The sequence below is a fragment of the Mastigoproctus giganteus genome, chromosome 12, assembly GCF_048544385.1.
Source record: "Mastigoproctus giganteus isolate SK-2022 chromosome 12, ASM4854438v1, whole genome shotgun sequence".
Lineage (NCBI taxonomy): Eukaryota > Metazoa > Arthropoda > Arachnida > Uropygi > Thelyphonidae > Mastigoproctus > Mastigoproctus giganteus.
The window spans coordinates 42,510,334-42,535,474 of record NC_143586.1 but is presented as its reverse complement, the minus strand read 5'-3'; the positions used below and the strand labels follow the sequence as shown (position 1 = coordinate 42,535,474).

The window sequence follows — 25,141 nt, the reverse complement described above, 5'->3', positions numbered from 1 at the left end:
CAGATATTTGTATATTCTAAACTGTATTAAAATTATTGCTGGTATATTATGTTTTATTAGTGCCGCCTAAACTAGTCCCAATGCTTCCAGAGGTCAGCCTTCAGCGGAGTCAACGTTACCAGGTGATTTGCACCATCAGTGAAGGGGACCTTCCAACTACTTTCCACTGGGTGAAAAACGGGCAGCCTCTTGTGGAAACTTCGGATGCCTCAGTTCGTAGACTGGATGACTTTTCTTCATCTTTCATCATAGGATCAGTGAGAGAAGAACATGCTGGAAACTACACGTGCATAGTGTCTAACATGGTCGGAACAGACACATATACTACGAAACTAAAAGTTTTGGGTAAGATTCTGCCAGTTTCTTACATAAATAGTTCACTTCTTTGCATATGAAGGAGTTCATCCAGTTTCCTTTATCCTGTTTGTAAATCTAGACATTTTGTTGATCGAGAGAGAGTCATTGCAAGTTGGATGTCCAACCTCAATTATCCAGTTTTTATTGGAGTATTGCAGTTAAACCTGTCTGTTATTTTTTTATAATTTCACTGTAATAAACAGCCAGGCTCGAGGTACCTCGGTGTTACATTCAGGCTTTGTGACTCAGAACCGAGAAGTAAATTATCGAAAACAGTTTCAACATCTCATTTAAATGTCAGAAGTAACATCATGTTAATATAATATTACTATTAATGAAGTAATACGGATACGAAATTCACTTAAAGATTTAAATTGTAGAAATAATTTCTGAATAAACTGACAATGGCCCTTTCTATATATTGGAAATCGGTTGTCTGAATTTTAAAAAATGGTTATGGAGTTTTCAATGGTAAAAAAATAATAAAATAATAAATAAGAATATGCATATGCCTAGCAAAGTCTTTATTTATACTAGGTACATCTTTGCTTATTTTATTTTTATTATTTTTTATCCTTGAAAACTATTTTTAAAAATTGAAACAGCCATGGCTCTTCAACCATTCAGAATCGAATATGCGTTAATAAGAACTTTTTTGCTTAAAATCGCTCAAGAAATCAACCCCAAGAAGTTTAGCAGATTCTGCCTGGATACTCTATATAGGTATCCATTAATTTGATTTGCACATTAATATTTAGGAAGAAAGTTGCTTTTCCATTGAGATGCTTTTAATTCTCACCTGTAATTGACGTGATGTTTCATTAAACTATTTCAGTGCCTCCTACATGGGTCCGCCAACCCTACGACATTGCTGTACTTTCTGGAAGAAAAGTTGTTCTCAGTTGCGAGGCTGTAGGAAATCCGCAGCCAATCTTCAATTGGAGAAGAACAAAAGGTAAAAAAAAAACTATTTTTAACAGAAATGTAGTACACTTCATTGATAAATCTCGTAAGTTATTTCACTTAATATTCTCAAGTTGTTTCCGAGTTACTCTTTGGTTGTTATTTTCCAAATGTAGAACCTTATATTCGGCAGTCTTAAAATGTAATTGCCATTTCTCAGACCATCCTCGAAGTTCTGTCCAAATTATTCTGAAGGAGCTTATCCTGACTGAATTGATAACCACTCTTCCGGCTTTTATATGAGCTACAGATTTTAACAGCTAAACCTTTATTCTCTTGTCGATATCATTCAAGAAAATCAGAAACGAGAGTGACTCCAACACCTCTGGAGCCACCTATGTTAATTAAAGAGAAATATTCTGTTTATACTCCAACATGGCACAATTATGACGTCAGAGAAGTTTACAGCTGATAATTTTTACAAGAAAAAAATTATTATCGTATTTAGCAGTCACAGAACTCGAACCACGGTTAACTTAAACGCATGCAACTGACGTGAAACTGGCTGGTCTGTAATCATCCATATCCGCTTTATCACTTGCAATTGGCAAATCGTTCGCACTTTTCAACTTCTATGGGTTTAATCCTCAGTCCGACGATGACTTCACTGTAAACCGTCTCTATGAGTATTACCGACACGTATCATCGGTACTACCTGAGGCCCTACCCATTTTCAAGCTCAGTAGTTTTTCTGTTATGCCCTTCTTGGTAAAAGTACCATCACTTAACCTTGAACCATATTCTCTAGCCCAAAAAGGACATATTACTTATTATTGATGATGCTTTCATACGTAGCAGAGTGGTTGTGATGACCGTCCTTCACATCATGTGGAAATGGCTGGACTCGAGATCCACCAACTACATCAAGAATTTTATAGGCGTTTTTCACACCGTGGCCATGTTACTCGATCTCGGGCGAGGAGGCCTGTTTTTCTTCTTTTTTTTGTGATGATCAGTGCCAACTGTTCGTTCAGCTGATTAATTATCTCTAATTATGCCGTTTTCATTGCAAAATATTATCTGGTTTACTCTTTTCCTGTTCGTATTTTCATTCGAATAAAACACCTTGACCCCATTCTTGGCTCTGTTACCTTGTGATTTTTCATACCCAAATTTCGCCTACCTAAATTTGTGGTTTTATTACAAATTTATTTATATTTATTGTACGAATTTGAATCCCTCGTCAAGATATAACTGTCTTAAACTGCAATCTGCTGTCCTACCAAGCTCTCTCAATTCCTTTTTATCCATCTTCTCTGTGCAGCACTTCCTAAATGGAATAAATCTACTTGTAGCTTCGATAATGAATGCCTTGAATGTTTCCCATGATTCAACAGTACTTTTCCCTTGCATATTTCATTTCAACCATTAGAATTCAAGAAGCTCCTTATTCCATAACATTAAACTTTATGTACTGGAAACTCCCCTCAGTTTCTTGCTGAAGAGGAACGGGAAACCCCGATACATTTGGAAACCCTTAAGAGAACCAAAAATAACAATAACAAAAGCATATAAATTATATTTGCATGTACGAGTTTCTTGGATATTTATATGCCAGGTATGCTACGAATAATTTTCCCAAGTTATCATAAGAGATTGTTTTCCAAACGGGTCTTTATTGTAGACAAATAAGTTAATAGAAATCCCATAGTAAATTCTTAAAAGATAACTCCAATAACTGTTGTACGCAGATATACTGTATGTGCAATTAGTCAGTTAATTAAATTATAGTAATCTAATAAGCAAAAATTAGTGTGCATACAGAACCAGATATCACGATTAACTACTGGATGCTCTCCTAGGACTGACTGTACAACAGATGGAACCCGTGTCCGGAAGCCGATGGAGGACCCAAGATGATGGCTCTCTCACCATCTCCGAAATCAAGAAAGAAGACGAAGGCTTTTATTCGTGTGAAGTGACCAACGGTGTTGGAGATGGTTTAAAGAAAACTATTCGTGTGGAAGTTCAAGGTAAGACCATTATTACTGGCAGTCTATCATAAAATGGTGGGGGTTGATGTGCTGATTATGAGATTTTGCACATTGAATTCGATGACTGCTATAAAATTAATAGATATGTAATAATAGATCCCTTCTCCATTGTGTTTACTTTCGTAATTCGGGACGACCATATAAGGTAGACAGAATACAAAAACATTACCGTATTTGAGAGTCACGTAGACTATAACCATCATCAAGTCAAATGCGTTTACTACTGTATCCTCGTGCTTGACCACTCGGCTACAGTGACATGTAAACGGGACAGAAATAATTGTTCCTTCTTAATAATAATAATATTATTACGAGTATATAAAGGTAGTATATGAAATTACAAAGATATGAATAAAATGTCTCATTTAAATCAACTTTCGTGCAGTGCAGGTTACCTTAGCACAACATAGCCTCGCTTTAACAATATGGTACTTGCAAACAGCGTTTCTACCCGAAAAATATTTCAGCGAATTGATTTTTTAACTTACTTTTTACTCTTTAAGGTATCTCCGCTGCTTAGCGGTTGCCTTATAATCCCCTTCTCCATTGTGAACGGTCAACCCAGGAACCTTCGAGCATTCCTCTGGCTCGCATCGCCTCCACAACTTCCCCTCTCCATATAAGTCGAGGCTGCCCCCCCCTTACGTCTTCCAGGTGGCGACTAATTAATCACTCTCTTAAGCCATTCTCTTATGGGATATCCGTTGGATGCGCCCATACCATTGCAAAGATCGCCACTCCAAGCGATCCACCACATTTCACATTTTCTCCCACATTCAATCTCTCCATGATGGTTTCATTCCGAACTCTTTAAAGGAGAGATACACGCAGACCCCGTCGTAAACCATCCATCTGCACAGCTCTTACGACTCTTCTGCTTCGTATTCAATGTCCATTCTTCCCCACTATACGTCAAAACACTCTTTACTGTCATTTTGATTATCATCTTGGTTTTCTGTCGAATGTCTCGACTCCACAATACACCATTCAGTTGCCTAATAACAGTGCGGGGCCTGGGTAATACGATTACTCATCTTTCTCACACTTTCCCCTCTTTGAATAGAACCCAAAGAAGTGATCTACTACTTTAACTTTGCCGACTAAAAGGTCTAAGTCTCTGCCTTCTTCACCAACTACCAAATAATCAAATAATTTGTCTTTGTAAAATTAACTTTAAGACCTCTCATGCTGTAAACATCAACCAATTTCCTCATCGTGAAGTCAGTGTCATCCCGATTCTATGTAATCATCACTTTGTCTTCGGCGAATAATAGTGAATGAATGACACTGTTCCCAATCTGAATTCTCACAGCGCTGCACGAAGCGTTCCAACATGCTTGTACTGCATCAAGATAGATCTTAAATAGGATCGGTGACATCCCACATCCTTGTCTCAGACGATACAAAGTCCCCCACATTTAATAACTGCTCTAAAACTTCTATGCATTCTCTTAATCAAATTGATGATCGACTCGCGCACATTCATAATCCGCATCCGTCTCCAGAGTCTGCTAATGGAAACTGAATCTTAAGCCTTTTCAAGGTCCACAAAAACCAAATGTGTTTCCTGCCCTTCGGCGATTCCTTTTTATATGATCAGCCTTAAGAAGAAAATATTATCAATACAGGACTTTCCAACAGTAAAGCCAGCCTGCCTGTTCTGACACATAGGAAGCAACACTCTTCTCTAACCTCATAGTTATAATTTTACTCAATAACCTACTCATGGAGGCCATCACACCAATGCCTCTGTAATTTGAAGGATCGTTTTATTGCCCTTCTTAAAGACAGTAGTTACATATGATAAGAACCAATGAGGATGGAAAGAAAAACAGCAAAGATATCTTTACTTATATAAACTCTAAAAGGAAGGGGATGAATCAGATTGGTCCACTTTATATCAATGGTTTAACTGTAGATAATCATTCTCAGATAGCTGCCAAACTAAATAAGTATTTTGCATATACGTTCACATGTGAGGAGTTATTCAAGGAGCCTTGCGAGTGTTTATCAAACTGTAACAGGGAGTTAAATGAATTTGTAATAACTGAGAGCAAAGTGGAGGAGAAATTGCTGAAGTTAAACATAAGAAAGCCACCACGGGTGGATGGTATCTATCCAATTATATTAAAGCAGTTGGCAAAGGATGAGAGCATTCTTGGACTCAGCGGCGGTCCCCACGGACTGGAGGTATGCAAATGTAGCCCCAATTCACAAAGAGTGACACGATAATTACAGACCTGTTAGTTTGACTTCTGTTCCGGGTAAAATAATGTAATCACTGGTTAAAGATGCTTTGCAGGATCATCTAGACAAGTCTGCAGTAATAATTCAGACATAACATGAGTTTGTCAAGGGAAAGTCTTGCCTGACAAATTTGATTGGATATTATGATGTGGTCACAAAAGAACTGAATGCCAAAAATAATTTTGATATCATATACTTGGATTTCAGGAAAGCTTTTGATACTGTTGCGCATGGAAGGCTACTGTACAAATTGGAGCAGAATGGTATTAAGGGTAAGTTGCTACAATGGATAAAAGGATGGTTAAGTGGGAGAAGACAGAGGGTGGTAATCAATGGGTGCTGCTCTTCTTGGACTAATGTTATTAGTGGAGTCCCACAGGGTTCGGTGTTGGGTCCACTGTTGTTTTGTATATTTATCAGTGATATTGATGAAGGTATATCAGGCTTAGTGTCGAAGTTTGCAGATGATACAAAGGTTGGCAGGGTTGTTAGTGACAGTAATGGCAGGGTGCTACTGCAACAGGATCTAGATAATTTGGGCAGATGGGCTAAGAAGTGGCAACTGAAGTTTAACATTGACAAATACAAAGTACTGCATATGGGTAGTAGTAACCCCAGAGAAATGTACCAACTGTATGGTGTACCAACTCAGGGTAGTGGAGAATGAAAGAGACCTGGAGCTAACTGTGCAGTCAGATATGAAGTTTTCTGAGTAGTTCAGACAGATTGCCAGAGTAGGTCATGGTGTCTTGTCAATGATATACAGGAATTTTTCTAGCAGGGATAAGGAGGTGATTGTCCCTTTGTCTAGGGCAATGGTCAGGCCACACATTGAGTACTGCGTACAGGTTTGGAAGCCTCATTTTAGGAAGGATATAGTGTTGCTAGAACGAGTACAGAGAAGGGCAACAAGACTGGTGAAGGGAACAAAGGGATGATCTTATGAAGAAAGGCTTAAGTTTTGCAAATTACAGTGTCTGGAGACTAGGCACCTGCGAGGCGATCTGATTGATGTGTATAAGGCCTTGAATGGTTTTAGCAGGCTCGATGCTAATGGGATTCTCCCGCTTGATCAGAGTAAGAACTTGAGGGAGCATAGATTCAAATTAAGGAAAGACAGTTGCAGAATAAATGTGAGGAAGTTTACCTTTAGCAATCGGGTGGTTCAGTGCTGGAACACTCTTCCATCTATCGTTGTGAAAGTTGATAGCTTAAATAAATTCAAGGCAGAACTAGACAAACATTTGGAATGAATGGATCAGTGAAATGGGAAGGGTAGTTTTTTTTTGGATGATGCTATATAAGCTTGCTTTCTTGCATCATGTGCCTCTACTAATGCTAATGCTAAGGTTTCATTTACGTTTGAAACATTACTCTGCATAAATATACAAAAATGTTTCATTTGACAGTTATGAATTAATTCAGAGCTGTCGGATTTTAAAATTCTCCTGAATTTAGAGAGATATACTTAATGGTTTAGCAGTTTTAGAGGAGTTTGTTTCACAGAATATTGTGCGCAAACAGCTGAACTTATTTAGATCTGTAAACATTTATAATGACACTACGTTGTCTTTTCATCATTTTCTGCAGCGAGCAGGATTTAAACTTCATGGATAATGCAATAGTCTTATTCTCACAGTAGAACAAACTTACGTTTGTAATGAGTTTCCCTGGTATTACAACTTTGAAAACTGATTTCGTATGCTCACATCTGCTTTAAAATAAACTACTTTAAGATAAACTGCTTAAAAACTGTTTTGTCTACCTGTTATTACTATAGACCACCAGCTATCTGAGGATAGTCCTGAAATAGGCTGTCATAGCAGTTTAATCTCTTAAAGAAATGGCCAGTTAACCTTCTGGAGAGGCGATCTGTTTGAAAATTCAGTAGTTTAAAGCCAGGGCAACCCGTTGCAAAGGCAGGTTTATTCTACTGTAATAATTAAGACTATTGCATTATCTATGAATTATGACTTGCTGGCTGCAAAAACAGATACTAGGAATAACGCTTCTTGGTGATTTAAATGTGGAATCTTATCTTTTAAATTAAATAATTAGATACACAGTGGATCTTATATTTGGCTCTTTGTTATCATCATTTTTTAAAAATATAAATACTATAAATTCAATGTTATAAACACATAAAATGCATGATGCATGTATTTGCAGTTATTCAACACTCCATGGTCTATCCTCTGTCACGTTTATTTGTAATTCTATAGTTCCACCTGTAGCCAAACTATCCACCCCTGTGAAAAGAGTGAAGAAAGGAGAAAGAACAGAAATTGTGTGCAATGTCACTGGGGACAGTCCATTGGAATTGATATGGGAAAGAGGGAAGCAGCAGCTGAAGACATCAGCCGATGGACGGTGAGCAATCAGTCAAACTTCCTTTTGTTTTGAGGCATTAAAGATTAGTAAAATACGTTAACCAAAATATTAATAATAAATGACTATTAGGTAGCCTTTCTGCTTTTAAACTTGGACTGCTTTCCTTTCAGCCTTAAAATCATCAGCTTGCTCATGGATGAAGGGGTCACATCATCCATGATTATTGAGAAAACAGATGGGAACGACAGCGCCCTTTATACGTGTATTGGAAAGAATTCTTTCGGTATCGGTACCACCATGATTAGACTTAGTGTTATAGGTAAGGATGCAAAAATATAACCGCGAAGTATTTATTAATAGAGATAATAATTTCTACCATTTCATATGTATAATTAACTGTAGTTCTTATTGTTATTTAATTTAAACTTATTGGTATTTTAATTACTTTTCAAGGGCGTAAAATATTACTATTGTTTTCATAAATACGTGAGCCAATTAAAATGGTTTAACGTTCCATGTATTTCAGAATTTTTTGCCTCAGTGGAATAGAAAAATTAGATCAGAGTAATTTGGAATTTTTTCTTTTTAGAACGTCCAAATTCCCCTCAAGATTTTACAGTAACTGATGTGTGGAGTAGTAGTATTAGACTCACGTGGAGCCATCCTTACAATGGAAACAGTCCCATATCTGCCTATCTCGTTACTTACTATATAAAATCAAGTAAGATTACCATTTTATTTAAAAGGGACTTGGGAAATTATTCAACCATTAACTGAATCATTGCATACCCTATTTAGCTGTTAAACAGTTGTGAAGTAAAATGTTAGCCGAGACAATAAATTATTTTGTTGTTTTTTCCCCCATTTATAGGTGATAAGTTATCGACGAGTTATAAGCCTCGTGAAGTGAAAATTACGGGTACACAGAATTCCCTTCTCATATCTGACCTTCGCCCCCACACCACTTATGAGTTCCATGTATTGGCGGAGAATGAGGTTGGACGTGGAGCATCTTCTTCTTCGATTGTAGTAACCACTAATGAGGAAGGTGTGAGTTCATAATTTCTTAGACTGTACTGATAAAATGTAGAATATTTCTTCATAACATAGTATTCGGTTTTATAAATCCGTTTGTTATTGTAGCAAATGTTTTCTTTCACCTGTTTTTCACAGCTTGCCCTTGACCCTATTCATACAACACATTATCCAGTACTTTCATCGTTTTCAGTGTTTTCATCATAGATGCGCTTCTAGTAATCCTAAATGGAATTCTCACAACTGGAAGTTTCCCAACAGCATGGAACCAATATATAGTTCGGGCAATTCCAAAAACACATAGAGCTACCTCAGTATCACAGTTCAGGCCAATTATGAAAGCGTCATGCATCCTCAAAGTTATGGATAAGTGCCTTCTTCCCATCTTAACCAACCAGGTTTTCCCGTGTAATTCACAATTTATCCATTATGCACTGAAACGCAGGTCCACCCTCACCAACCTGCTGGCAACCACTAACACCATTCTGGAGGCTTTACAAGACAGGGAGGAGGTGGCATTTGTGTATCTAGATATCCAGTCTGTCTTCGACTGCATTAACGTCCAGCTCCTCCTTCAGCTATGTGAGGAGGGATACCAGATTAAAGGAAATATCCTTGAATTCTTAAAGTCGCTTCTTACAACCAGGGTTCTCCACCTGACGGCGAATAAAAAATCCTCCACTAGGAAAGTCAGTGTAGGAGTTCTCCAGGGCGGAGTTCTTTCTGAGCTCCTCTTTACTGCTGCTATCCACCCATTCCTGTGCCAGGAAACGGATTTTCTCAGCTGCGCAGATGATTTGAAGCTCCTCTATCGGATCCATGGGACCGACCAACCTGACACCATTAACAACAGCCTAAAATCTCTTGTTACATACTTAGCACAGTTCTCTCTCCAGATTAATTCAAATAAATCTGCACAAATGGTGTTCTCACTCAAATCACACCCAACTCAACTAAACCTGAAAATCCATGAAACCTCCACCCTTCCAGTAACCAAGCACAGAGATCTCGGGATCATCTTTGATCCTCAGCTCAGCTTTAAACACCATGTCGCAGATATTCATAACAAGGTCTGCCGATCCAGGTGGCTTGCCAAACAACACCTCCTTCATGTCACAGAGTCTCGGTTCGCCCTTCAATATATTTACCGGTTTCTTCAGCCAGTCATTACCTACGGATCTGAAATCTGGGCATAGGCAGCAAAAACCACACTAAAAACCATCTCATCTGATGAGTACTGGCTTCTTCGGTGGGTGCTCTTCAAGCACAAACTTCCACCCCTCACACATACTTCAGAAATGGCCAAACTTCTAAACTACAGAAAAGTCTCAGAACGGACCTTCACCCTCCGCTTCCTCGTCACCATTAAAATGATAGCGAATGAAATCAATACACCAAGTTTTTGGCATCCCCCCCGAAACCCTTAAGGGCCCCCTTCTTTACAGTCCGTGGCGTGGAGGCTCAGGAAGGGCGACAGATTCCTGCCAATGGAGACGCTCCAAAACGTCCACGATATGGATGCTGACTACAAGAAATTCATTGAGGACAAAGCCTACAGAAGACGTATCATCAGGAAGCAGCTCTAGTCTTTAACCGAGTGACTGTCACTGTTTTTTCTTGATCGGTTTGTTGATATTGTGAAAAAAAAACTGTTTTCACGCGTTTACAACTTATTTTTTGTTTTTAGAGTTTTAGTTCCTTTCTATGTTAAACCCCTAGCATTTTTGCTGTTATGGGCATTGCATCAGGCATCCATGTAAAATTTACTTATTTTCGCTGATTGCAATAAAGATATTATATACACTCGACTGCCAGGAATCTGTTTACATACGACGGCAAAACAGAAGATCAGATTGATGATGCGTACAGTACAATTGGTTGTAGGCACTGCTGGACTTATCTCCCAACTGCTATACAACTTTTGCTGTAGGAAAAACCCCAGTTTCTAGGGGGGAAATCCTTGCTATCTACACCTGAGACCGACTAACTCAGCCACAGAGTGAAAAAAAGCCCATAAAAGTTCCTCGCGTCCTCGACGGAATTCAAACTAGGGCCTTTTCCACCAGGTGTGAGGAGGATGGTGACGATACCACTGTGCTACCGTGCAGACTAGTTACAGTGGACAGCCAAGATCGGAGTGAACACACATTCCTATATTTATTGTTGCCACTATTCATGTGTAGGCTGAAAAACCCGGAATGACTCACGAGAAAAACCCTACTCACTTGTTCGTCTCAGATGGGATAACTACAGCGTAGATTGACGAAGCTTTTATAAATTCTTCCAGTGTCTACAACGGGACTCGAACCTCTTAAAGCGAGTGACCAGTGGCGAAACTGAACAATATCTTAATTACTCATTCAGATAGGATATAGTTTTTTCATGCAAGAAACAAATAGCACCAAAGGGTAATAATATGAACTTGAATCCAAGATGCCGCGCACAAATTAATTCTGGTTTGCTCTCTTCGAGACAGATGGATATTTTGTGAATTAGATTGAGCAGCCGGATGAATAATCAATAGACGCATAACACTATTGCATAGTAACATACTGTATATGTGCCCTCGAGGGTAACACAGTGGATATAATCACCCTTATCCCCTCACTGACTGAAAAAGGACTGAATCCCATCAATTACGAGGAACTTTTATGGGCTTTTTTCACAGTGTGGCTGAGTTAGTTGGACTCAGGCGAGGGTAGCATGGTTTTTTTCTCCCAGAAACTCTGATTTTTTTTCCGGAAAACAGCAAATTGACCACAAAACACACACACACACACGTAATCTACAGACATATTATGTGCAGCGCAATATGGCCCAAGTTGCTGATACGCTTAAAAACCTACAATAATAAAAGTTTAAAATCCCATTCCTCGAAGAAGCGAAATATATGATGATGAATTAGCACTAATAATTTTACTGTATCTTTCAATTAAATTTTAAATTAATTCTAATTGAAATTACCAAATTTTACTTTGTTAATTATAACTTCGTGGTCTTTTTAAGTTATTCATTTAATTATCAATTACTTGCTTATTCCTTCTTAATTTGACTGCCAAAACTTAAAATTTTCGTAGGTGAGTAGTATTCAATACGAAAACTTCGCAATTTATGGCGTGACATTGAAGAAAATATTTTTGGGACAATAAATTGTAATAAAAATTAGAGGCTCTTAATCTGACATTTTTTGATTTGTACTAATGCTAGATTAATGTAGGATTAATCTAGAATTGCGCATACCAAAAGAAGTACCTTTGTATGAACTAGGATTTCAACGTGGTTGAGTTTATGGTAAGGCAGAGACTGGTCGTGAAATTCGCTATCCTGAAAATACGCATGCAGTACTGGAATACATAAGTGTTCTGTCCATCAGCAAGATGAGAACCCTGATGGATTATCTCCTTGCAGTTTAGGAATATTTGATCCAGGAATTAAGTAGACAAGGAATTCTTTGAGGCTCTGTGGTCTGGCTGCCTCAGAGCTTAGGTCTAACAATACGTGAAAAGCTTCTCTGGAAAATCATCAAGGAAAATATTCACTAGTTAAGACTAACAGGCTTTCAGAAACTCTAAGAAACTGCCCACCTTTTAGAGTATGCAACTTCTCACGTAAAAGATTATATGAAAGAAACCATGGCCGACTGTTAGTTCCATCCTGAAAATCTGATGAACCGACCATAGAACACGCAGTTTACAAATACGCCATACCTCTGCTCAACAAAGACTATGAGTCTCCACCTAAACAACCAACCCAACTGAAGTATAACTTGATTTGAATCCAGTTCTGTGCTGAGGAGGTTAATAGTTACGTTTTTGTTTGAGCAGTTCTGCAAAGGGTCATTGTGTCCACTTAGAGGTGTATATTTTTATTTTGTTTCCACTCTGGCAGTTATTTTTAACACTGGTCTTCATTTTTCATCGGTTTACAACTAACTTTATTACATTTGGAGACATATACATTTAGAATTTGTATTTTGCAGAGCCAGGAGTTCCTCCCCGAAATATCAAAGTGGAAGAAAAAGGTGCTACTTTTATAAAGCTATCATGGAAGGTAAGAATCTAGTTCTGAGTAGTCTTGTAACGAATGTAATTTGATGTTAATTGATATAACCTCAGATTATCTTTAGAGGAGACGATATGAGAGACCGTTTTGCAAAAATTATATCATAAATTTATTGAAACTTATGAAAAATTAAATGAACTGAAATTGCAATTCAATTTTCAATACAGAAGAAATTTATTAAAAAAAAAACGTAATGAATAATTATAATTATTTTATTTAAAAAATGTAATGAATAATTATAATTATTTTATTTAAAAAATGTAATGAATAATTATTATTGCATAATGTATAAATATATTAGAATTAAACTTTATTATTGTACAAATAGGGCATGGTCTCGTGCTCTTAGCCCTCGTGGGTAGCACAGTGGCAACTCAGTCACAACATGGCTGAGTTAGTCGGTCTCAGGCGAGGGTAGCCTGGTTCTTTTCTCCCGGAACCAGGTTTTTCATCCAGAAAACAGAAAATCCATCTCAGAACACACGCAATTTAGAACCAATATACAGAGAACAATATGGCCTTAGTCGCTGATGCTCCTAAAACTCTACTATCATGTGCTCTATCTGTACAATAATGTTTGATAGTTCTCGTACTTGAGTTTTGTAATAAAGTCGTGTATTAACTTAATTAAATTCAGCGGTGGATTTAGTTACTTCAATCCATTTTTCTTTAGACGCCACCAAAAGATTCATGGAACGGAGAATTAAGAGGATTCTACATTGGCTATAAAAGATCTCTTGGCATTCAGTTATCGTACAGAACTCTAAACGTGGACAAAGTCGATGCTGAACATCAATATATTTTGCTGGGACTCCATCCATCCACTAGTTACACCATTGAAATCAGGGCTTTCAATAGGGTGGGTATGGGCCCTCCTTCAGAGAAGATCACGGTAAAGACACTCTATGGAGGTAAACGCAAATACGTTAAATTCTTTTTAATGTATCTACTCAACTAAATTAGCACAGAAATAATTACCAGATATAGGTCCCCTATATCTATTTACAATACAGTCAACTGAAGTTTCATACTAATTTCAGATCCTCCTGCAGTACCCAAGGTGGAAATAATGTCAACTCGTCGATCAGCAATTGAAGTGAAGATTCAAGCCGAGAAGAAAAAGAAATCTCTTCCTTCAGGTTGTTGTATTCAATGTCTTAATTATCTTGTTGCTTTCACTTTATTTGTAGGTTTTCGAAGTTATAACTCTCTTTTTCCCTCATCACAGAATACATATTCCATCTACGCAAAGAAAATGGTCAGTGGCAGGAGGTTCCTCTGTCTATTTCTCCAACCCACAAGTACTCTATCGGGGGACTGCTCCCCTCCAGTCACTACCAGATCTACGTTACCGCGCGTAATCAATTTGGCGACAGTGGAACAACAGACATGCTCAGCATTCGAACAGAGAAACAGTGTAAGTCCTGACCCATATTTTAACACAGTTCTCCATTTTGGATGTCAAAATCATTATATTAAGACGATTATTATAAATTAAGATAGTTATTCGAAGTTATACCAGCTATTTATTTTTAGATGGAAGACGAAGTTACTATGATATTAATTTATATTAATATTTATTGGAAGATGGACTTTTAGGCAATAATTTCCGCTGTATTAAAAATCTTTCTTGGGTCAGTGGATAACTTATATTTTCCATTTTTAACTTTTAATGCTTTGTTCTGCAGATAAAGGCACGTTTTATTTTATCTTCCGAAGAAACTTAAAGAAATTTATTTGGATAGACAGAAATTAAAGTTACGCCAACCCAGAGGCAGCCAAAGAAGCTTATGAAGACTTTTGCTGTATGGAAGGATACTCTTTGAGGTGTGCTATTTTCTCTTCTTGAAAAGGTGAGCAGTTTCGAATATTCTAGCTAGTTCATTCTGAGTTTAAATAGTATTTCTTTTAAAATATATAATTAACGTTTTTATCAGCCTGCACGATATAATACAGTTTATGCAGAAGGGAAAAAATGAATTTTTTCATCACCTGTAAGTTGTTTATAAAGCCATATTGTCTGAAGCAATAATCATGGTGCGAGCAACATTGGGACGGTTTTCGGCCCACAAAGGACTTGCAGCAGCCTTCACAAACAAATCGCGGCCTTTTTATGATTTGTTTATTTCTTTCTTCTTTCGTTGTTTTTTGCTCCAAAGAAACGGCAATTATATCTATAAAATTGTCGACTTTTTTTGGAAAAAATCCCGTGAAACCCTCACCTAAGATGCGATCCGAATCAGACCTGTTTTTGCATATATGGACAGGACTTTTATGAGAATTTTTTTACGCCATAGTTGAGTGATTCTCGAGTTTATGGTTTTTTATCCCGAAAATCAGAAAAACCGTTCTTAGAATTCACACAATTTCCAGTACGGTTTATAGACACATCATTGCCTAAGTTGTCTTGACTCAAACCCTAAACAACATAACTAATTCCACCTTGAGTTCAGCAAAGCGTTGAACAGTCGGTTATAATCTTCCCATTTTGAATATTTTATTGTTTTATTTATTGTTTATTGTTTTTTTCCACCACTATTATGTCCACTTACATATTTTCTCGGCCACAGGTTTTAAATTAGTGCTCACAATAGAACAAAGTCCTGTACTATGGGTTGCATAGGTATTGTACTACTTTCAAACGTATGACATCACCGAAAAAAATAAAGCTATTTATTTATTTATTATCCGTTTATTGAATTTATTCGTATTATCAATAATTTGTTATACTTTCTACAATTCTGTAATTTATTATCTATAATTTATTATTAAATGATTTACGTTTAATGCATGGATCCTTAGCCTAAATTATGAAACTAAATTGATAATTAACTATTTTGTTCTTAATAATCCAAATAATCGTCATAAAATACTTAAATAATAGATTACAAAATGAAACCAAATACGTGATAATTTTCCAATAATTATATCTAATTTTTTCTATATCGGAGAAAATAGAGTTCACGTATTAGCGCCACCTATCGTCCTCTCTGGAAACGATGGCGTCATTCATTAGTGGAGAAACGACTGTTCTGTTTTGTAAAAATAGTAACAGCCTTGGAACTGTCAGAAAATGCGAATGAATAGATACAGTAGTAAGTTGGACTGTATTTGCAATCGTGTGTACTGTGTTGGAACCAGGGGTGGAATGCGTGACTTCTTTCTCTGTGGTTGTAATTCCCTCCTCAACCGATCACTGAAAATGGCTGCGTTCAATAGAGAGCAGTGTATTCGTTTATAGAGCGTGTGGATGGTGGCTTCTCTGCCCGGCTCTCAGACACTACAGCGAAGCGCTTTGCCAGTGAAGCATGTAAAATATCCCATTTCCCATTTTAAAAATGCGGTTGCCTCTATTATGGTCATTTCAGGTTTCACAGGTTATTATTACGTTCCTGTTGAAGTTCTGCTTTAACAGTCTGGCTCAGGGTAAGTAGTTTTGTTGTCTAGCATGGTACTCTGCAGGACGCCATATCTAAAATCGCCATTGATGTGTCTTAATATGTTTGTGTGATGTAATTAAATTAATGAGTCGTATATAATTTTATTGGATTATCTGAGGACTGAAAATTCGGTTACTTTTTACTATCTATACTGAAAGGCAAGATTATTTTTCAGATATCGAAATGAAATACATAACCCGGTACGCATAAAGACAAACTATGTTCATCATGAGAATAATCGCAACTGCATTGCTATTTTATTATTAAAATATTTTTTTAGATATTCTTGTCAAAGTATTGGGCGTTCGTATGTTTGGATGGTTTTGAATGTCTGAAGTGTTCTCCGAAACATAAGGAGAACAAATAAGTGAAATCGAAGATCATATAATATATGTATGTCTCAAATCTTTATGCATTAGACATCAGAACTTACATTCTGGTACTTTGATGCTAATTTAAGTTTTCAACATGTTTAGTATCATTATGAGTTGATTAATAACTAATTAAAATGCAGCTGATTTATTTTAAACATGCCTTTTTTTCCAGTTGCCCCCAAAATATCTCCCATGATTCGAGAATCAAACTTGGAGCGTGGTCAGCGATATCATCAAATCTGTGGGGCCACCAGAGGAGACGTTCCTCTGACATTCCATTGGTCAAAAAATGGACAACCGCTAGTAGAGTCATCAGACGTATCTGTCCGTCGACTGGATGATTCTTCCTCTACCTTGATCATCACAGCTGTCAGAGAAGAGCATGATGGGAATTATACCTGCACTGTTTCTAATATTGTTGGCACAGATGCATCATCGACAGTTTTGAAAGTGCTAGGTAATTAACTTTCAGCTGAGTTGTATTTATTATTATTAAAAATAAGTATTAATTCTTAGGGGTACTACTGTACCTCTTACTCTACAAAATTAGATAATATGGCGTTTTTTTTTAGTTCCACCATCCTGGATTCGGCAGCCTTATGACTTAGCTGTGCTGTCTGGAGCAAAAGTAACACTTCAGTGTGAAGCAGCAGGAACACCCAAACCCCTGAGTTCCTGGAGGAGATCAAAGGGTAGGTTAATATATAGACATGCTAAAATCATAATTAGATAAATGACTATTGCTACTTTCAACGGTAAGAGGTTATAATTAATCAATCAAGGATATCCTGAAATTGTCTCTCTATTAGAAATGTTACTTATGCAGAAAAATGCAGAAAAATTTAACTCGAATTATGAATCATAACCTGAATTAAACACAGTTGTCTCAGTAGTTCAATCCAATCCGACAGTTAAGAGTCTTAAATTATTTCTTGCCCTTAGTGCCAGCACAACACTGTATCTATTTTGATATACTAAATATTAAATTTTAATGCAGATCAATGAGCTCTGTTGTCATCTTCGCGATAACAGAGAATGAGTGTACAAATCAGCAATTAAAAGTGAGTGTTCACTTTTAATTACTGGTTACTTAACTAATAACCCATTATTAAAAACGAATTTTCAGCATAATGATCTTCAGGCAATTTGATAAATATTTTATATTTTTAGGCTTAGCATCAAGGCAAATGGAAGCAATATCGGGGACCAGCTGGAGGACTCAGGATGATGGATCTCTAAGTACAGGAAACGTCCAGAAGGAGCACGAAGGCTTCTATTCTTGTGAAGTGACAAACGGCGTTGGTAAAACATTAACAAAAAGTGTGAGGTTGGAAGTACAGAGTAAGTATAGCAATCCAGTGTTCGTTTATTTCAAAAATTGCTGACTCATTTAAAACGAATAAGTTCCAGCTACTCATAAACATGGGCACAGTTGTTGTAATTGTAGTAATTATCATAATAATTCCTCCATCGAAAAGGACATGCTTTCTAGTGCTAAGTTAACATTAGGCTCAATACCTTGACACTGAACATCATCGAAGATTAAGTTTTCAGACTTTAGAATTTGAAGATAATTTAAAATTAAACTATTACTCAATACTGTGTATTTTTAAACAGTTCCACCATTAGCAAAAATGTCCACTACACTGAAAACCGTCAAGAGAGGCAAAAATGCTGTAATTCGCTGTAACGTTACAGGGGATGGACCATTAACTGTCACGTGGAAGAAGGGTTCAGAACAGCTTCTCTCAAATCCCAGGTGATATAACATAATCTATAATTATATTATTTTTATAAAATATAGTTTTAATTTTAGTATTTGATTGCGTATACCAATCATCAGAAAAATATTCACTTTGCCTGCGAAAAATTCAATCTTTGGGATAACCAAGCTTATTCGACTTGACAGAAATCATTTATCCAAGAAAAGAATCATAAATCTGAAAAATCTATTATCTAACAGATTTAACTGTGCATTTCTTTAAAATTAAATTCCTTTTTTCTTTCTTATAGCGTGAAAGTTGTCCAATCTCAGTACGAAGGCAAAATAGTTTCCAGTATAACTATTGAAAAAGCAGAAAGAGATGACAACGCCCTCTACACTTGCACGGGTTCGAACGCATTTGGAAGTAGCTCAGCAGCGATAATGTTGAGAGTTACAGGTAGAGCTTCTTACAATAATCTTGTGAAAGATTTACTAGAAGAATAGCAAATATTTCAAATTGGCATCTTTCCAGTAATTAATTATTTTTCTTTGAACTTTCGGTAGTTTTTGGAATATTTTCAACCACGCTATTAATAAGGAGAAGAAAATTTCATTTTTCCGCTTCTTACAGAAGCTCCAGGATCCCCCCTAGAATTTTCAGCAGTGGATATATGGAGTCGGAGTGCGAGGTTGACTTGGAAACAGCCCCACACTGGCAACAGTGTTATTGAGTCATATTTGATCACTTACAAGGTTAAGACAGGTTTGTGAAAATCAAAATACTCATTCTATTTGCGTGTGTATCTGTGGGATGTCCAACAATTATATTATTTTTATAGACAATGACAGACTCGATTACCTGTATGGTCTGTTATATGTTAATATAAACCGTTTATATATTATATCAGTCAAATAGAATTTATTTTTTGTTACTCCCAGATTCAAATTCTGGAAGTTTGAAATAGTTCTCTCCCCGAATATATATATATTTATTTATTTCAATCGATAATTCTCATATACTGCATGTTATATTCTTATTCCTCACGTCATTGATGGAATTCGAACTTGGGTCTTTTGCACGTGGTGTAGGGAAGACGGTGATTATACCAACTGTGCTACCACGAGTACCTATTATATATTTATTGCAACATAACCTTATCACTACATGGCTTTAATAAGTAAAGTGAAGTAACGTTACAAGTACATTAACATATATTTGTAAATTTATGCGTTCTGATTTTTTTTCCTGTTTTTGTTAACTGTACGCTAAAACAGTTTCATTTTTATCAATTAATGACAATTTTAATTATTTTTGTTCCACTGTATTGATTTTAATTTGTATCTATTTATAATTATAAACTTTATGTTCTATTTATACGAGTAATATACCCTGAGTGGCCACTTTATTATATACACAAGCCCAATAACGAGTAGGTCCCCTTTAGCCCTCATAACAGCCTAGATTCATCGTGGCATGGATTCAACGAGGTGTTGAAATCTGGGATGCTGTTCCATATTCCCAGTTATTGCAAATTGGATGGGTGCAGATCTCTATTCCAAATAATCCCGTCCTATTCTATACTATCCTATCCTAGAAGTGCCCAATTAAATTGAGATCTGTGCCACTTGGAATCATAGTAGGCTCAATTCACTGTTATGTTCTGGAACCAGTTCTTTACAATTCAGGCCTTAAATTATTTATTTGGAAGGACTCATTCACAGATGGATAACTTAAGCCATAAAGTGATTTGCTTCATCAGAAAATTTCTAGATAACCTGTGGCATCCAAATGTTGCTCTACTGGTATAACTAATCCAATTGTACGCCACGAAAACAGTCCCCAGACCATTACACCTTCTGCCAGGTGTCAGAAGATTCTCTTCTTCATATTTTGGTCATCCTATCACGCGAAATAGCAGGAAACGGTATTCATCATGCCAGCCAATGTTTTTCCAACCCTCTACGGTCCAGTATTGGTGTTCTTGAGCGCTCTGTAACTGCACCTTCCTGTTTCTTGTTAACGGGAGCGGGACCACGGTTGGCCATCGGCTGAGTACGACATCTGTGAGCTAAGTACGATGAATTATGCATTCTGAAATGACTCTTTGGTTACTACTATTGTAATGGGTTGTTATTTGACTGACTGTAGTCTTTCTGTTGCCCTGCACGTCTTGTCAGCCTCTGTTGGCCTGTTGCATCTGTGAGTTGTTTATGGATACAGGACAGAAACAACTTACAGATGAGTTATTTTATTATTGGGCCAATGTCGATAATCCCAATACACAATCGTACGTGAAAACCCCAGCAGGTTTGTGATTTGCGAGTTACTATACTGGTGCATCTGGTGCCGACTAATATCACACTTTCAAAATAATTTAAATCTTTCATCTTGCCCATTGTTGCACTAAATTGCACACAAACAAGATCCTTACGTATCCTCCCACTTGCTATATTTTTCTCGTGGTACGAACTTGTGATGCTGTTACAGAAGAAACGTCCCATTTCATGAAAATTATCCCATATAATTTACTCAGTCAGTAATCCCAAGTGGTCATGCGAAATGACACAATATATTATGAAAAATAATTATTTATAACCTGTATTGATGGAACTAAATGAAAACGTCGATTGCTCATATATTTTTCTGGTTCATAGTAGGTATACCTGTATTAGACTATAATATAATCTCATTAATTATATTTTCAGCTGATAAAACTGGTCAAGAATTTGCCGATATTTACGAAAAGAAAGCTCAAGGTGCTGAAAATTCTGTCTATATCACGGATTTAAAACCATACACGGCATATGAATGCCAAGTGACTGCTATAAACGAAGTGGGAAACAGCGAACCATCCTCTTCAGTGATTTTTACAACTCACGAGGAAGGTGTGAGTTTATATATTTAATCTTCTTTTATTTTAACCTTAGAAATCTGTAAATTTTAGTAACGATTTAGATTTTAGTTACGTTTTATTTAAATTATAATAATGGTAAATAACGATTTACCAATAAATGGAGTCCCGATATCTCAATCAATGCAGCCGAATATTTTGGTATGAATTATTAAATATTCACAGAGAGAGATAAACCGTTCTACACTCTATTTTAAAAATTACCAGCAAGAATCTGTAGTAAGTATAGTAAAATCAAAATCAGTGTTGTTATCAAAATATTTTACTAGATGGCAAATTCCTTTTTGTCTTTTTCAATGTCATAACCGGAATTTCTTTTTCTTATTTGTTGTTGTTATTGTTGTTTTTTTTTTTTTATGACAGAACCTGGTGTGGCCCCAATTGGGTTGAAGCTGGAAGAAAGAGGAGCTACCTTTGTAAAAGTTCGATGGAAGGTATATATATATATATATAATAAATAACACTAGGTGTACAGTATATTTATTATGTAATTTATTACAATTATAAAATATGATTATTAATGATTAACATTCTTCTTGACAGGTTCCACCCAAGGAGTATTGGAATGGCGAATTAACTGGTTTCTTCATTGGATACAAATCAGCTGGTTTGACTAGTAAGCAGCTAACTTTTAGAACATTGTATTGCAGTACCACAAAAACGGAATTATCTTACATGATATCCGGCCTACAACCATCCACAAGTTATATAATAGAAGTTAGAGCTTTTAACAGAGTAGGAATGGGTCCCTCATCAGATTCAGCAACTGTGAAAACGTCTTATGGCGGTAAGAAAACAATAGAAATATGTTCAGCAATAATTTTGTCTTTAGAATTATTTTTTCATATTTTATAATTGATAGTGGGATTTTTATGGATTTCATTTTAATTGCAAAATTAAAATATCTTACAAATGAACGAAATTAAATGTTTATTTAAAAATAATATATATATTTAATTTATAAAAAGTTATATTTATAAAAATATATAAAGTACAGGATTTATTGGTAATATTGTCCGGTTATTGTTTGATATATTTGAATTAAAAATAATAATTGTAAACAATAATTATGATTAACAGATCCTCCAGCTGTTCCTAAAGTGGATATCGTATCCAGGCGCCACTCATCAGTAGTTGCCAAGATAAAAACAGAAAAGAAAAAACAAGCGCCACCTAAGGGTAAAATTTCCGAAATGCACTGATTTTTTTTAAATATAAATTTTGTGGTGTTAAAGAGACTGCAAAAAACGACTAAAAATAGTTTATTGAATGATGTATACTTTTTTTAATATTTCCACTTCTAATTTTACTAATAATTAGATGTTTTTGTCATTCATAATCCAGAATACGTTCTTCACCTAAGAGAAAAGAACACCCAGTGGCAACAAGTCCCCTTGGATTTATCTCCATCTCATACCTACTCGATTGGAGGGCTATCTCCAGGATCTCTGTACGAATTCTACGTCACGGCTCGAAATCAGTTTGGGGACAGCGGGTCTACTGATGTATTTAGCTTTAGAACCGAAAAGCCTTGTGAGTGAATGAAAATTATTATTTACAAAATTTAAATCAACCCGGTGGAGGAACATGAAAAGAAATGGTCAATGTTCAAATATAATCATAAATTACTTTTATTTTAATGCATTTATTATTGTATATCACCTGTTAAATGGGGGGAGCATTATTATTCATCCTCTATGGTAAAACCGGAATGCTATGGTATCACAGTGACTTCGTCTTTCGCTCTATTCATTCATGGTCTAAGAAAGGAGGTTGTATTAATCCTTGAGTCCAATCCAATATTACCTATATCTCATAAATTTCAAGGCTTAATTAAACCTATTTCTCTGGCCATGAAATAAAAGATAAAAAATATGAATTTACGATTTTTAAAAGTAATTTTAAACGAATATATATTCGAATTTTCAGAATTTTCATTCTGAGAAAGTACTTCAATTTCTTTTTTCTCATGAAATTTGTTCAATTTAAATTCTGCCATGTTTCTTACTGAGACATTTATGAAGTGATGACCAAAGCATTTTTTATTAACAGATCAAGGACCCTTTTCTTTATCAACCGAAGACGACGAAGGGGCTCCCTTTTACAAGAAGTTGTCCTTTATTATTCCTGTAGTAGTTTCATTAACAATAGTCATTGTTGTCCCTCTAGCTGCCTGTTGTTGCTTCAGGAAGTTGTCCTTTTTACCTCCTCTGGAGACAGGTATGTGACGTATTAATTAAGTACAGAAAAAATAAGACAATTATTTTTTAAATTCGCTTTTTTCAGCAAAAAGAATTTTATTTTTTGCTCAGGAAGTGCATTTTAAATATCAACCTCTAAATAATTTAGAATTTCTAGAATAATTAGGATAACTTATAAAAATTATATAAATGCAAACGTAAATGTTTTTTAAGAGTTAAAATTTTATATAAAGGTTATATGTTGTTTAGAATAAATTTTTGAACATTTTTGGGCCACTTATCCCAAAAATGTTTTGATTTTGCTTCTTTTAAAAAGAAACAAAATCAACCTTGAAAAGGTTACATTTTTTCGACGATTCAAAAAAAAAATTACAATTTTTTTCGCTGATCCCCAGAAAAACAGAAATATAGGGTTTTACTGTAGTCATAAAACCTTTGTTATTGTAAATATTTTCTTTCTTTCATTAGTTTTATTAATTATTTCTTTATTAAATCAAACTTTTAAGATTCATTTGCTTCATGGTATGGACGATTTCTCTTAAAATGATGAACTAACTGATTTTTCACAGAAGGAGTGGAAGCACGTGGCTTTACGTATACTCCAGCCCCTTCTGAAATATCAGAAATTGTGCCCGCCCCTCAGAATAGGTCGCTTCCAAGACCGCCTCAGCCACCCCCACCTCCTCAGTCAACGTATTCTACTTTACAAAACTATGGGACCGTTGCAGAAGAAGAGGAACCAAAGTATGATAGCGTTGTAGAAGAAATGAAGACGTTTATAAATGTGAAAGCCAGGTAAAGTCTAAACAGCTAATAAATATAAATCATTTAAAATAGTTAGCATCCAAGTTACATTTTCTTATTTCGAATCTTTCTTTTTATTTCAGAGCTGTAGCAGCCCAAGCCCAACAAGCCCAGTAGAAGTCCTAGTAGCGTTTGACCCATGATATAGAAACTATTTGTGAGTGTAAAAAAGATCCATATAAAAAAAAGGGACAGGAGAAGAAATTTTGTACATCATTCCTTATTTGTAATTCGTTGTTCTGTTTGATAAAAGATTTCGTCCCTTCCTTTATAGGAAGATCATCGAGTCCTCATTTTCTATAAATAGCATGGATGAAGTACTAACCAACAAATTTCCGTGTAGAGTTACAAATAGTGTTGATGAGGGATTTCAACTTTTGTAAACATTCGTAAAATCACAGCTATCAAATCTGTACAAAGAGTCACTAGCGTATTAACGTTCTTCACCTGCACGACCAAACTCTGCAATGACCTCTATGCACCTTCTGGCTGTGGCATCACGTGCTAAATGATAAATACGTATTGTCTCTAAAGAAACGTCCGAAATTTTTCTTTAAATTTTAACGAATACTGTTCAACGTACGGTTTATTAAAATATGCATGCATGCAGTCAATATCTGAGATGAAAAATAATATAAAAAGAGGCAACAATTCTGAAATATTTTTTAATTGAGGGATGTGACCTCTCGATGTATCACTTGCTTTTTTGCACGAGT

At 35.9% G+C, this 25,141-nt stretch overlaps 1 protein-coding gene across 1 annotated transcript; it reads left to right on the top strand.

Moving 5' to 3' along the window:
• Positions 1-209: 209 nt before the first annotated feature.
• On the top strand, positions 210-25,139 carry LOC150076959 (cell adhesion molecule DSCAM-like; the record flags this gene model as incomplete). The annotated part of the gene is made up of 25 exons (XM_090385743.1): positions 210-345; positions 1,193-1,312; positions 3,123-3,293; positions 7,784-7,931; positions 8,063-8,211; positions 8,482-8,613; positions 8,764-8,940; positions 12,907-12,977; positions 13,663-13,900; positions 14,030-14,406; positions 16,304-16,415; positions 16,976-17,260; positions 17,376-17,495; positions 17,974-18,144; positions 18,421-18,562; positions 18,817-18,965; positions 19,140-19,271; positions 21,215-21,394; positions 21,784-21,854; positions 21,964-22,207; positions 22,501-22,599; positions 22,765-22,953; positions 23,473-23,640; positions 24,191-24,416; positions 24,509-25,139. Coding segments are annotated over 25 exons (4,041 nt in total), but the record flags the coding sequence as incomplete, so codon positions are not given.
• Between the last annotated feature and the right edge of the window lie 2 nt (positions 25,140-25,141).